Source organism: Plecotus auritus (genome assembly GCF_963455305.1).
Source record: "Plecotus auritus genome assembly, chromosome: 3".
In the NCBI taxonomy this organism is placed as follows: domain Eukaryota; kingdom Metazoa; phylum Chordata; class Mammalia; order Chiroptera; family Vespertilionidae; genus Plecotus; species Plecotus auritus.
In genome coordinates, this window is record NC_137772.1 from 196,096,995 (window position 1) to 196,111,977 (window position 14,983).

At 38.7% G+C, this 14,983-nt stretch overlaps 1 protein-coding gene across 1 annotated transcript in view; it reads right to left on the reverse strand.

Annotated features, from left to right (window-relative positions):
- Window positions 1-13,697: 13,697 nt before the first annotated feature.
- SLCO1C1 (solute carrier organic anion transporter family member 1C1) overlaps window positions 13,698-14,983 on the reverse strand; it is a 47,969-nt gene continuing 46,683 nt past the window's right edge. The window contains exon 15 of the mRNA XM_080660825.1: window positions 13,698-14,188. Coding sequence (XP_080516951.1) covers window positions 14,015-14,188 — 174 coding nt within the window. The 3' untranslated portion in view covers window positions 13,698-14,014. The remainder of the gene's footprint in view (window positions 14,189-14,983) is intronic.

Below are 14,983 nucleotides of genomic sequence, written 5' to 3' on the forward strand. Positions count from 1 at the left end.
ATTCATAAGCTTTTACCTTTAATCTCTTTCCAAGGCCTGAAATTTCTACTCATTAGGCTGTTAGGAAACAGAGGGGATAGGCAATGCTGCATTGCTTCTATTTTCTTATTTCTTTTTTCCCCTTTTCTCTTTCTCTCTCCTTCATTTTCTACTATCTCTCAAGGTCAAGGATCAAGCACGATGTCAGAAACATTACAATCACTCATGGCACGGTAGCTGTCATAATAGACTTTTTCTAATCATAAACAACACTTCAATGAACATCTTTTTAATACAAATGTTTGAGTACATCTATGATTATTACTGTAGAGCCAAAATTACTGATTCAAAGAGTGTCAGCTTTTCCAAACCCACTTTTAATTTGTGTTCCAGAAAGATTCTATCACTAACAGTCCCTCAATATATGGATAGCACCTCTCAATTTATATTCATCAGTCGCATATTATTTTCTTGGACAATTAGTTGCAAAACGGAAACTCACTATTGTTCCATTTATTTGATTATAGGCCATATTCATGCTAATTCAATAGAAACTTACGACAGAGTTTTCTAATATATTTCTTACTATATATGTATTATTTTCCTCACACTCTCTAGTTCTTTGTGGCTCAAACTCAGAATAATATCTTTTCATCCCTAAAATGAAAAATGTGTCTCCTCTTGAATAGCACCACATTTGGTTTTCTGTAATATAAATCCTAATTAGCTCTATTTTCTGATACATTCTTAACACTATAGACCACAAAATATTTTTTTCTGGAAATTCCAATTTTCTTAGAGAATTTTCAAGTTGTTTGCTCCCCTACAACATAGCAAAGATCAGTCACAACCCCCCAAATTGTCTTGGGAGCCACAGAATTCTCCTGTCCTCAACTACTGCTAATCAAGTGTCTGCTGAAATTTCCCTTACCCTCTTGGATCATCTACCCATTTTCCTCAGGCCTCTCTAAGTGTATTAAGTAAGACTCCTTCATGCGTTCAAATAGGAGTCCTCTTGGATGTCTGAGGCTGCCGAACAATGCTTATAACACCACACACTGGCTAACTTAATCAATCACTCCAAAAGCTAAGACTAGAGAGAGTGGTGGGTTTTGAAGTAAAGAAGGCCTAGGTGGACAGGAGCTGACATTATGGTTATAAATCAGAAGCAAATGCAAAAATCCAAGTAGAAATTACCTGTGTAGTGCTGATGATTCTGAAGTTCTCCAGCCAGTAGGTGGAAGCAGACCCCTGTCTGTGAAGATGAATACTACTAGTATGAACAGTTCACATCCTTGTGGCTATTTAGTACTTTGCAGCAAAAGCAGCTTTCACTCTTCAGGAACCAGCGATTTCTTGCACACTATTTATGCGGCTGCTAATCCCTAATCAAAGGAGATTAGGGGCCTTCACAAATTTAACCCATGCCTAGGACATTACAATATTTTTCCATGCAACTTCAGCTTAGGTGAAGTAAACATAATAACTAAAGAATAATACATCCTTTGAGTAGGTTTTTCAATGCTAATAAGTTAATCATGTTACATGGTAAAAATGAATTCTGTTCTTGCCCCATTCTCCCAGAAAGACAGTGCTACTTGGCTTAGGGCCAGGAGGGCAGGACTAGACTTGGAAGGGCAAATCCACAGGGAAAAGAGCAGGGTGGTGTGTGTGTGTATGTGTGTGTGTGTGTGTGTGTGTGTGTGTGTGTGTGTGTGTGATACATTATTTAGTAATGGGATAATGTCCAGTGAATTTTATGAAAGCAGAGATATATTTACAATGTTTGCTTCAACGGTTAATACAGTTGTGCTGGTGTAGTGGGTACCCATTGAATATTTGTTGAATAAAATGGTGAATGATTAAATGGAAGTTTGAATTGTATCTCTTCTCAGGATTTGAGATTTCAGCAGTGTCCCTTGTCAAATTTAGGTAATATATAAAAGGAAGTTGAAGGGCAGTGGAGAATGATGATGTGGGAGGGTGAATAATGGTCCCAAAGATATCCATGTTCTAATTCCTGGAACCTGTGAGTGTTACATTACTAGGATATGGCAAAAAGGACCTTGCAAATGTGATTCATCTGTGGGCAAACTACGGCCCGTGGGCTGGATCCGGCCCGTTCGGCTGTTCTATCCGGCCCGCGGAGCCGAAAGAGCGGAGGGTTCTCTTGCTCTCCCCTCCGCTCCTTTACTTTGAATTTATATTAGTTCACACAAACACTCCATCCATGCTTTTGTTCCGGCCCTCCGGTCCAGTTTAAGAACCCATTGTGGCCCTGCAGTCAAAATGTTTGCCCACCCCTGGATTAAGAACTTAAAATGGGGAAAGTATCCTGGACAATCTGGATGGGTCCTAAATGCAGTCAGAAGTATCCTTTAAGAAGGAGGTAGAAGCAGATTCGACTGCAGTCAGAAGAGGAGGCGATGTGATGATAGGAACAGAGATTGGAGCTGTATATTCTGGACAAGGAAGAACTGGCCCCTAGCCAAGGAACATAAGAAGCCACTAGAAGCTGAAAAAGGTAAGAAAAGAGATTCTCCTCTCGGGGCTTCCAGAGAAGGAATCAGCCCTGCTGACCCCTTGACATTAGCCTAGTGAAACTGATTTCAGACTGTGAGCTCCAGAGCTGTAAGATAATACAGTTGTGTTGTGTTAAGCTGCCAAGTTTGTGATATTGTGTATAACAGCAACTGGAAAATAAGACAAGTGGGAACTGCCTTCTCCATCCCTCATCTCTCTTCTTGAGCCTAGAAGTTGGAAAAAGGAAGGTATGGAAATATCAGGTAGAAGGAAGAATGCAAGATTGGGGGGCACAGTCACAGCAACTGTTACCCCAGGCTGTCTGGGAAATTTCTAGAGACTGTACAATGTTCTGATGAGGGCAAAGAATCAAGGAGCCCCTGCCATGAGAGCGACTGGATTCCCTCGGGTAGGGTAAAGTGGGCATGTGTGTGGGTGACGTCCCAGCCCAGATGTGGCACTTTGTGAATTCCAAGCACAGATTGAGAACGGCAAAGACTCCATTTAAAAGTGTACAATAACAAGCAGTCATCACAAGCAGAACTGCAGTAAACTACACACTTTCGAAATGGCCAGGGTTCTGGCAAGGTGGTGTGGTTGTTGGTGTTGTTGTTTTTGAATGTGTGTTTCTGAATAAGGCAAAACAGATGCACTTGTCAGCCTCTTGAATACTTTTCTGTCTTGAGATTGGAATCTTTCACCACCAAAGTATTTTGTTTATGAAGCATGGAGTGTGTTCCAATCACATTGGCCTTAGGCATGAAATAAATCAATGCCTGGATTTTCAAAATATGGATTTAATCCAAGCCAGACCTGGCCTAAAGCTCTGTAAAACCTAAGATGGAGTTTTACTGATGTTGGAGGATGAATGTTAGAAAACTCAATTTGTTAAAGAGTCCTATGTGTAGATGCACCTGAATGACCTTGGTAGTAAAGTCCAATTAATTGTAAATAATACCTGCATAACGCCTTTCTATAAAGAGTCACTCATGTAAAACTTTGGGTAGAAAGTTCATTAGCTTTTAGTCTGTGACATTTATGCACACGCATTTTTTTAGGGATGTACTGATTCTTTTTTAAGAGAGACGAAGCCTTCAATACCTCTAGTTACTGTTCTGCCTCTCTCAAATCTGGGATATTTTCTTCAGTCATTGGGTGTCTACTCTGTTCCAGGTTCATTACAGTGGGGAATAACAACTACTCTTTGACACGGTCTAGAACTTGCAGACAATGAATAAATCGGTAAGAAGATATATATTAAGGAGATGATGACTGCTATTGAGAAAAATAAATAAAATGAATGGGATAGAGAGAGGGACAGCACATGCTATTTTAGAGAAGGTTATCAGAAAAGGAAGGGTCTTCAAAAGGCTGATATTTGAACAAAGAGGGAGTGAGGGATCAAGTGCTATGGGGCAAAATGTTGCAAGTAGAGGACTCAGGGAGTGCAAAGACTTTCTGTAGGTGTTGCTTGGTGTGTTGGGGAAACAGAAAGTAGACTGGAGTGGAGCAGAGTGAGCATAAGAGGAGTGGGAGGAAATGACATCAGAGAGTTAGCTGTGTTTAGATTAGGCAAGTCCTGGTAAGGCCATGATAACATTGGACAGATATAATTCCAAAAATTATATGCTATATCATGTGAGCATTTGAGTGCTTTATTGGAGTTCTTCAGAGCAGTTTTTATTCCAGGTTAGTCTACCTTGAACTTCACAGGCCTTGATTTTCAACTTAGTGTGGTCAATGACAGGTCTCACTGGAGAGATCACAGGATAAGAAGTCAGGGCGTCCATCTAGCAATCGAAGCTTAACCAGTAAGTAATTTGTTTTTGTGGTCTAGGAAACTTTTCACTTCTGTAGCCCAGATCCTCTAAGCTGTTAAGTTACAACTTCTTTTTATTTATTTATTTATTTTTAATTTCTTTATTGATTAAGGTGTTACATATGTATCCTTATTCCCCCATTACCCCCCCCACACACACACACACACTCATGCCTTCACCTCCCTGTGTTTGTGTCCATTGGTTAGGCTTATATGCATGCATACAAGTCCTTTGGTTGATCTTTCCCCCTTACTCCCACCCTCCCCTACCTTCCCTCTGAGGTTTAATGGTCTGATCTATGTTTCTCTGTCTCTGGATCTGTTTTTGTTCATCAGTTTATGTTGTTCATTATATTCCACAAATGAGTGAGATCATGAGATATTTATCTTTCTCTGACTGGCTTATTTCACTTAGCATAATGCTCTCCAGTTCCATCCATGCTGTTGCAAATGGTAAGAACTCCTTTTTTACCGCAGCATAGTATTCTATTGTGTAGATGTATCACAGTTTTTTAATCCACTCATCTGCTGATGGGCACTTAGGCTGTTTCCAAGTCTTAGCTATGGTGAATTGTGCTGCTATGAACATAGGGGTGCATATATCCTTTCTAACTGATGTTTCTAGTTTCTTGGGATATATTTCTAGAAGTGGAATCACTGGGTCAAATGGGAGTTCCACTTACAACTTCTGAGATCTCCTGTGGGGTGATACTCTGATCATTAGGACAGTAGGGACTCTGTGTGCCTCAGTTAGCGCGACTGTCATTATGGAGTTATTTGCAAGGTATGAGCTACCAAACTTTTTTATTCACAAGTCAATCATTTTAGCCAGCCCTGGGTCTTTGAGAAAGTTTCAACCAGATAAGGTGATTGAACAACGGACTAAGACTCCTGCTCTGTCAATACCTGATTCTCTGATCTTCGCAAGTCAGGTTAACTCATATAATTCTTTTATGGTCTCAGGTAATTCATGTATAATCAGGAAAAAATATTGATCTTTTAGGTTATACAGAATCAAGAGGAAAATGTATATGCTAAAATGCTTTATAGACTCTAAGAAGTATTCAAAAGTAAAGGATTATATAGAAATGCTGCAAGATAAAATACATATCTAAATTGAAATTGAGTCTTTCTGAAAAAAAAAAGTGATTTGTATAGTGCACCAAATATCCTAGAGAATTAGGTAACAGAAAACTGTTCTGCATTATTGGTTGTGTTTTTTAGTATATTCACAATTTCTAATGATAGAGAAAACCTTTAAAGCACTTAACCTATTTGAATTTCTAATTCCATTCCATTCCATTCCATTCCATTCCATTCCATTCCATTCCATTCCATTCCATTCTCTTCTTGCCAAATTCTTTCTGAAGTGAATTCAATAAAAATATAGAAATTTCAGGAAGAATTACATCAGGTGTGCCTTTTAAAATCCTATTCTCAATTCCTAAATGAAGTTCATTTTTCCCATATCACTAGTTCATTCATTTATTCAATACTGAGTTTGTCCTATGTGTGAGGTAATGTATAAGATAGTATAAACTGATAAGGAAGAGTCTCTATCATCAAGGTCTCCACTAGTACAGCACTAGTAAGTACTACAGAGGTGCTGTGAGGGTGAGATCCACGGAGAGCTGGCTAGAGGTGGCGGAACTAGACTGTCAAGAAGGAGTAGTACTATGAAGCTGTACAAAAGAGGGATCTCTTACCCTTTTGGGACAGCATAGATGGACCTGGAAAATATTATGCTAAGTGAAATAAGCCAATCTGAAAAAGACAAATATCACATGATTTTACTTATTTGTGGAATCTAATGAACAGAGTGAATTGACCAACAAAATAGGACCTGAATCATGGAGGCATGGAACAGACTGACATACCTTGATGTGGGGTTGGGGGGCATGAGAAGGGATAACCCAAAGAACTTATTACTTACTAGAGGCCTGATGCATGAAATTTGTGCAAGTGTAGGGCTTCTGTCCCCGGGCTGCCGGCACCGGCTTCCCTCTGGCACTCGGGCCTGGGCTTCCCTCACAGCCCTGGCTTCGTCCAGAAGGTTGTCTGGAAAAATGTCTGGAAGGACGTTTGGTCTAATTAGTATATTACCCTTTTATTATTATAGATATGCATAGCTCATGGACACAGGCCATAGGGTAGTGAAGACATGGGGGCGGGGGACGAAGGAGGGATTGGGAAAAGAGGGGTAAAGGGGTGGATGGGAGATATCTGGAATACTATCAACAATAAAAAGTACATATAAAAAAAGGAGTAGTAGTCATCCAGGTCCTAGCCAAGGATGTGATGCTACTGCTCCGAGGAGCTAATTAGAAATGCAGAATCTCAGGCCTCACCTTGGAACTACTGAATCACATCTGCATTTTAAACCAGATCCCCATGTGATTCACAGACACAATAAAGTTTAAGAAGCCCTGAGCTGGGTAAAAAGGTGAAAGGCGGAAACAGGAAAAGAGTTGTCTAGGTAGACATAGTAGCAGGTACGAACAGCAGCTTTAGGAAATTGCACATATTACAATGTGGCCAGAGGATCCAGGTGAATAATTTGAGTTAGGGGTGTTGTGGGAGATGGAGCTGAGGAGACTGTCAGAGTCCAGATCCTGAAAGGTCACACTTTATCAAAGAATTCGGAGGTTTCCTGAAAATGTTGGGAGTTGCTGGGTGATTTGAGTAGTAGAATGTCATTAGCAGATTTAAAAAAAAAATGTTTTTATTGATTTCAGAGAGAGGTAGGGAGAGGAAGAGAGGAATAGAAACATCAATGATAAGAGAGAATCATTGATTGGCTGCCTCCTACAGGCCCCCTACTGGGGGGTCAAGCCCGCAATCTGGTCATGTGCCCTGACCTGGAACTGAACCATGGGTGGATGCTCAACCACTGAGCCACACTGGCAGGGCCATAAGCAGATTTTAACTATAGATACATGACATATAAATATCACTGGGTTTTGTAATATACAAGAAAAAAATGGCAGAAAATGTATCAACTTTGAAAACTGATCTATAATAATAAAAGCTCAATATGCTAATTAGACTGGATGGCTGAACTACCTTCCCGATGACCTTCTGGACGAAGCTGAGGCAGCTGCCACGGCTGTGAGGGCCAAGCCCCTTGCACGAATTTGTGCATCGGGCCTTTAGTATTCTTACAATATTGAGTCTTCTTATCAGGAATATAGTTTGTGTTCCTCAGTAAAATGTTATCTTTTTTTAAAAAAAAAATATACCAATTATTTCTCATTCTAGTCCTCATAGTTGTGTTGTTATAATTTGGAATGTATTATTCTATTTTATTTTCTAAAAAGGTTATTTAGGATTTTTCATTCTATTTCATGTATAACAGATTTAGCTAAGTAGTTAGTTACTTAATGTTTATGTTGTAAGTAGCATTCTTTACCAAAGTCTGGTTTAGTTTGTTCAGCAGACTCTCTAGATGTTTCTCAGGAGGTGTTGGGAGTACCTGTGAATGGTTATCATTTGACTCCTCCTTTTCAAAGTTGACACTTCTTTTTTTAAATTGAATTCATTGGTGTGACATTGGTTCACAAAACCATATAGGTTTCAAAAGCTGATACTTCGTATGTCATTTTTTTTGTCTGTTACAAAACTCAGTGATGTTTATATGTACCACATATTTTATGGTTTCTGGTCTTAAAACCTCAATAAATTTTTAAAAGGATAAATTGAGTAGGCTACACTACCACATTATAAATGTGAGTAATCTAAAAATTAAAAGATAAGCTTAAATTGAAATATCCACACATAGGGATATTTTAAATCATTCTTTTAGAGAAATAAGAATTTTGAAGCAAATAGGAAATCAAGGATGCATTTGTAAACAATTGGAAAAACGTCATTGGTACTGCAGCATGGCAAACTTTTTGGGTTATAAACAAAGCTGCACGTTAAAGTATATTGTTTTCATTACTAAGCTAGAACATACAGTTATAAGACAACAAATCAACAATTTAGGTAAAGATTGTTTTAAGCATGGCTCAAGGAAACAGAAGGAAGAAAATAATTAAAGCAAAAAATAATCAGCAAAGAAACAGAATCCAAAAGCCATTTCTTTGAAAATTCCAACGATACAAGTTTCTGATAAACATAATACACAAAAAAGACAAATCAAAGTATACAATATCCTCTTTCTCTAAAATCAATAAAAACATATTTTAAAAAAGCAACATAACTAATCAAAACTTTTCAAGGTATTTCTTAAAAAGGTTAAAAACATTATTTCAATTGTTAAAGAAACAGATAATTCCTATGGCTATATAATATTTTTCAAAAACATTAAAAGAGAAATAGTTTTCTAGTTAATTTTATAAAACTGCATCATCCTGATACCAGAAGCCAATAAAGATTGCAAAATAATTAAAAAGGAGGATAAAATTGTGTTTTCCAAATACTTTCTTGCATCGAAAATTAATTAGATCCAAGACTTGCTAATAAAAAAGTGGATTTAATGCCAAATTAGTTTGAGGCACACACCCTCTTTAGGAGAATGTCATTGTATATCATCATAGTAAAGAATCCGAGAGATTCTGAAGTCATATGAGAGCATCACTAACTCAACATGTTCCAAAATTGTTTAAACATAAAACATATTTTACATCACATCTATTAACATTTAAATACATTAATGTACCTCTGTTGCCTGATTCAGAGGAGGTCCTCCTTAATAAGTTTTTCCCCCTCTCTTATTCATTCTTTTTTATGTCTTTTTTATTCATTTTTTCAATTGCATTTTACATTCAATACTCATTCTTTTTTCTAATGGTGAAGTTTTATGGCTTCAACAGTAGATGGAGTCAATCTTAATCATAACCATTCAGGCCTTTCCTAGATCTAATGTTTACAGAGTTGACTAAAGATGTTATCATTGTTGACAATGTAAAAGTAAAGGTACAACTAACAGAAAGAGGGAGATGAACACAAGTTTGGACACTCAGAGGTAAGAGAGGGAACTCTAAGAACTTTATTTTTCAAAGTGGGAAAACACATGATACTTTTCATGTTTATTAAACAGGAAATGGATGGAGGTATTGATGTGACATTTGAAGAACTCATACTAGTGACCTCACTGTGTGCAGATAACAGAAGAAGAACAACAAAGGATGAGTTGCATTAGTTGTAATCTATCAGAATCAATAGATAGTGCCCAAAATTAATAAATCAGAAAATGGTATGTGCATATTATTTAAAAACTAGAGGCCCGGTGCACAAAATTCGTGCATGGGGGAGAGGGGTTGTCCCTCAGCCCAGCCTGCACCCTCTCCAATCTGGGACCCCTCAAGAGATGTCCAACTGCCCGTTTAAACCCAATCCTGGTGGGATCAGGCCTAAACAGGCAGTCGGACATCCCTCTCACAATCCAGGACTGCTGGCTCCCAACTGCTCACCTGCCTGCCTTCCTGATTGCCCCTAACCACTTCTGCCTGCCAGCCTGATCACCCCCTAACCACTCCCCTGCCAGCCTGATTGATGCCTAACTGCTCCCCTGCCAGCCTGTTTGCCCCTAACTGCCCTCCCCTGCAGGCCTTGTCACCCCTAACTGCCCTCCCCTGCAGGCCTGGTCCCTCCCAACTGCCCTCCCCTGCTGGCCATCTTGTGGTGGCCATCTTGTGTCCACATGGGGGCAGGATCTTTGACCACATGGGGGCAGCCATCTTGTGTGTTGGAGTGATGATCAATCTGCATATTACTCTTTTATTAGATAGGATAGAGGCCTGGTGCATGGGTGGGGGCCAGCTGGTTTGCCCTGAAGGGTGTTCCAGATCAGGGTGGAGGTCCCCTTGGGGCATGGGGCAGCCTGGGCGAGGGACCTGTGGTGGTTTGCTGGCAGGCCACGCCCCCTGGCAACCCAAGCGGAGGCCCTGGTATCTGGGATTTATTTATCTTCTACAATTGAAACTTTGTAGCCTTGAGTGGAGCCAAGCCTTCTGCTCGCTCCGTGGGGGCAGCCATTTCTGTTGGGACTTATGTATCTTCTATCATTGAAACTTTGTAGTCTTAAGCAGAGGCAAAGCAGGCCCAGGCTGCAGAAGCTTGGCTTCCTCCATTGCCAGGGGCAACCCTAGCCTCCTGCTCTCTCCAGCTCCGTGGCTGCCGCCATTTTTGTTGGGATTTATTTATCTTCTATAATTGAAACTTTGTAGCCTTAAGCGGAGGCCTGGGCTGGCCAGGGTGTGCGGAAAGCTTGGCTTCCTCCATCGCCGGGGAAAACCAAGCCTCCCTCCTGCTCTCTCCGTGGCCGCAGCCATCTTGGTTGGGTTAATTTGCATACTCACTCCTGATTGGCTTGTGGGTGTGGCTTGTGTGTGTGGCTTGTGGGTGTAGCAGAGTGGTGGTTAATTTGCATATTATTCTTTTATTAGATAGAATATGGAAGTAACCATCAGAAAAAGCTAACAAACCGAACTGGTTAGAAGTAATTGCTTTTGAGGAATAGAGAAGTTGGGGTAAAGGACTGTTACTTTTTGTTTTAAATCTTTTTGTACCATTTGATTTCTCTTAAAACATGGGCACATTTTAGTATGCTAAGACATTTCTAATGTAGATGTATAAGATTAACACTTAGTAAACTTAGAGGAAGACAGCAAGTTTGAATATAGATTAACATAGACATAATGTGGCTATTTGGATGTGATAAACCTCAGTTTAAATCTTTGCTCTACCAACTACTAGAACTTGTTGACTTAGGACAGTCACTAAAACTCTCAAAGCCTCAGTTTCTTCCTCTGAAAACTCAGAAATTACTAGTATACCTAACACATAAGATTCTTTTGATCCTTGAAATTGAGATAATGTGTCTAACGCTCTCAGCATATCAGGAAAGTGCTTAATACTGTTTCATTGAATAGTTGCTATAAAAATTATAAAAGCAATTATTATTCCCAAGAATATGTTAGAGTCAATTTATTCTTTCAGTCTCCCTTTATGGATGAGTGTATACATATGTCATATTTAAGTGGAGATTTCTTAAATGCTAATGGTCACAAATGTTCCTCCAGATGTTTTTAGAAGTTTCAGATGATTTGTTTTTATTACCTGCTTTAGAGACATAATGATGTAATGGAAGAACCCAGCATTAGTTTGACTGCCTCCACCCTGGGCAAATCATTTAACCCAATTTAAGTCACTCCATTTATAAAATGATAGTGCTGGAGCGTTATTTGTCTGAAGGTTGTAGTGAATCAGATGTTCATTTGAGGCGCTAGTCAACTCTAGGGGCCATGGCTGTAGAAAAAGGAAATAAAGTGGCCCATTGAACATGGAGCAATTGTGGGATCCCACATGTCAGTCAAGGCCTGACCTCTAATGTTTGGCTCTGGGGCTGAGGGAATATTTTTGACCTCTGAAATGGGGTTTGGTTTGTTAAAAAAAAAATCATGTGCTTTCTGAGGCATAATAAGCCTGCTTGCTTCTGTCAGATGAATTTACTCATCTAAAATATCAAGGTCCCGTTTAGTAAATTCAATTCCCCTCTTATGCCACACGACTGAGTTTAGAATATATATAATTCCACTGGTGAATTAATGGTTATGCATAAAATATGCTTTCCTTTCATTGACATTCACTGCTTTTATGAAAAAAAATCATTTGATCATCCTTTATGCCAATTTTCATTTTTTTAACTTATTCAGGAGTAAATTGGATAGGATCCTGTTTAGAAATTTACTTGCAAAGTAGTTATTTTTCAGGATATTGCTACAAAAAGCTTTGAAAAATAAAGAGGATGTGGGAGACAGGATGAGGAACCTGAATTTTAATTGCACCTCTACAAAGCAAACTCTTGACAAGTGTACTCACTCACCCATTCAGTAAATATTTGCTATGGGTAAGATTGATATTCAGATGACAAAAAGGATTCCTGCTTGCAAGTTATTAGGGCAGCAGCCGGTCTGAGGTAGGCCTGCTGGAAATAAAACATAAGTCTATTTTCATCTCAAAAAACAGTAAAAATATGAAAAAAACACCCTTGCATCACCAATTAAAATAAAATGACAAAATTAATAAATATTTAAAGGACATTTTTCTGCTCTTCATTCTCAAACTTTCCATCTCCAGCTTTTTCCGTTCATATTCACAGAACTGGTATATAAAGGAAAAATTAAAAGACCGCAAACTGTTTTGTTTGCATTTAATTCTCCCAGTGTGTGAGTAAGGCTACTGTGTTTTTGAGCTGGACCTTTTTGTTGGATTTAGGCTCCATGACACGCCTCGAAAAGACTCCTTGTTTATTGTTCTATTTGTTCCAAAGGCTGCTGAGATTTGTACAATTTCAAGACTCCACTGGGGTGGACTCCACAGTAAGGTCTGCTTTTCTTGGGAGGGCCAGGCCCTCTTGTGCAGTAGTGATGGAGAAAGAAAAACACAGCACAGAACTGAGCTCAAGATTAAAGATGGTGGACTGTCATACCGACTATATCCAGTCAGAGAAGCACCAGGAAGCTGGCAAGGAGGAAATGCCTGGCTTGACTTTTTCACTTGCAGAGAAACAGAGAGCTCTCTGGCAGGCAGTACCGGCAGCAGCCCTCTGCCCAGAAGCCCTTAGGCCCTGTGATAGGTGCCAGGGAGAGCACCAAAAAGAACCACACCAATCAACCCATCCCTCTGATTCCTGTTATAACGCCTACATTTACTGTACACTTTCAGAAATTCAACTTGCAAATATGTGTTAGGATGACATCATGTGCATAAGTCTGGAACTGCTTACATGCATTAAGATATGAGCAGGATTGTATTTAACATTATTTTTTAATTCATTGAATTCATAGAAGAACAATCAAGCATATGAATTTTAATTTGATTACTTTACAACCACGGTCACTTGAAATGTTGCACATAAAACACAGGTAATGAATGGTAGAAGAGCTAATAATCCAAAATTTAAATCCCCCATGATCATTTGCCTCTATACATTTTTTAAAATATATATTTTTATTGATTTCAGAGAGAGATAGAAACATCAATGATGAGAGAATCGTTGATCGGCTGCCTCCTGCACGTCCCCTACTGGGGATTGAGTCCGCAACCCAGGCATGTGCCCTTGACTGGAATCCAACCCAGGATCCTTCAGTCCACAGGCTGATGCGCTATCCATGGAGTCAAACCAGCTAGGGCACCTCTATAGATTTCTATATCAATTATTGCATTTCAAAAGAAAGGAGAAGCTTAAAATGAAATTTTCTTTTATATGTTTTGACTCCATCCATCATCATCATGATTAAGGTGATATTTGAAGGATGCCAAGATATGGTTCAAATTTTAACAGTATTCTCTTATCCTAGACAAGTATCTCAGTTTAAAAATCCCTTTGCACATAGCTATTACACTATGGGGAGAATTGTTCTACTAGGAATATAGCTAATATGTCAATGGGTATAAGGTAAAATTAAGCAGAATGACTAACAAATATAAGCGATTTGTATATACATTGAAAAGTTTCACTTCATCATCTATATTTTCTATAATATGATTAATTATATTCATTATCAGATGCATTATCTAATACCTAGGATAAAAAACAAATTAGAAATTTTTAGAAAGGATAAAGAAGGTTCACATTGGTTAAACTTTGCTTGCAGAATTTTCAGAAAATAGAAAAGGTGGCTCAAGGCATCATTTTTCTAAAGCTGTGTTTCCTTCCCCGGCCAGCAGTTGGGTTGCAGTAAATGATCACTTGTAGTATAATTTTCCTTGCTGATTCTTGTAGACACCATTGTTTTTTCTCTCTTGGTTCTGAAGATTCTGTGTTTTGAAACATAGTTTTTCTTCAAAGTGAACAATACTGCAATACTTAAGAAAATGGACATTATTCCCAGCAGCATAGTTAGTCCCAGATATATGTGTCTAGAAGAAGAGAGAATCTCAGTCTTAATTATTGTAACTATCCAACGTTAAATAAAATGTGAAAGAAAGGTCATAATAGCATTTAATAAATATTAATACCAATGAAATCCATCAATATCAACAAAAATACCATGAGAATGGTTTCTTTAAGAATGCAGATTCAGTCGTTATAAAAGGCCTTTCTTTGAACATATGAAACTATTTAAGGCAGAATGCTTGCATCAAGTAACTTTTTAGTAGTATTGTCATTTTCAGTTACTACTAATTTCCTAATCATTTACATCCTCTCTGTAAATTAGTTCCTTAGACCATATCCCTATTTGCCAAAAACAGTGCCAGTTTATTGCAGTGTTGTCCCAGGGCAATTTTTAATAGTGGCCCCTTTCACTCTCAAAAGTGTCTGGGTTGGAATAATAAATCACGTGGTTACCCTTGAACCTTGTGCAAAATTCACTTCTACAGAAAAACTGCAAGAAGCAACGTTAAGGGGGAATCAGAGCTCTCAGTAAAAAAAATAATGGCATAAGAATAAACCAGGTGTTTAAATCGATTTCTTCCGTGAGAAGCCTGGAGTTCTACATTCTGTCATAAGACATGAGGGTGTGGAAGGACAGGCTGAATGATCCATTCGATCACCTTTTACAGACGCTCACAGTCTCTGATTGAATTACACTGTCTTTACATTGAAATGAATACAGCCTTAGCAAATGTGGGTGAAGCTGAACTCTACTTGCAGATCAGGTCTCTTTCAAAGACCAAAGTACATTCTCACATGACATCAAAGCCTGTTAAATC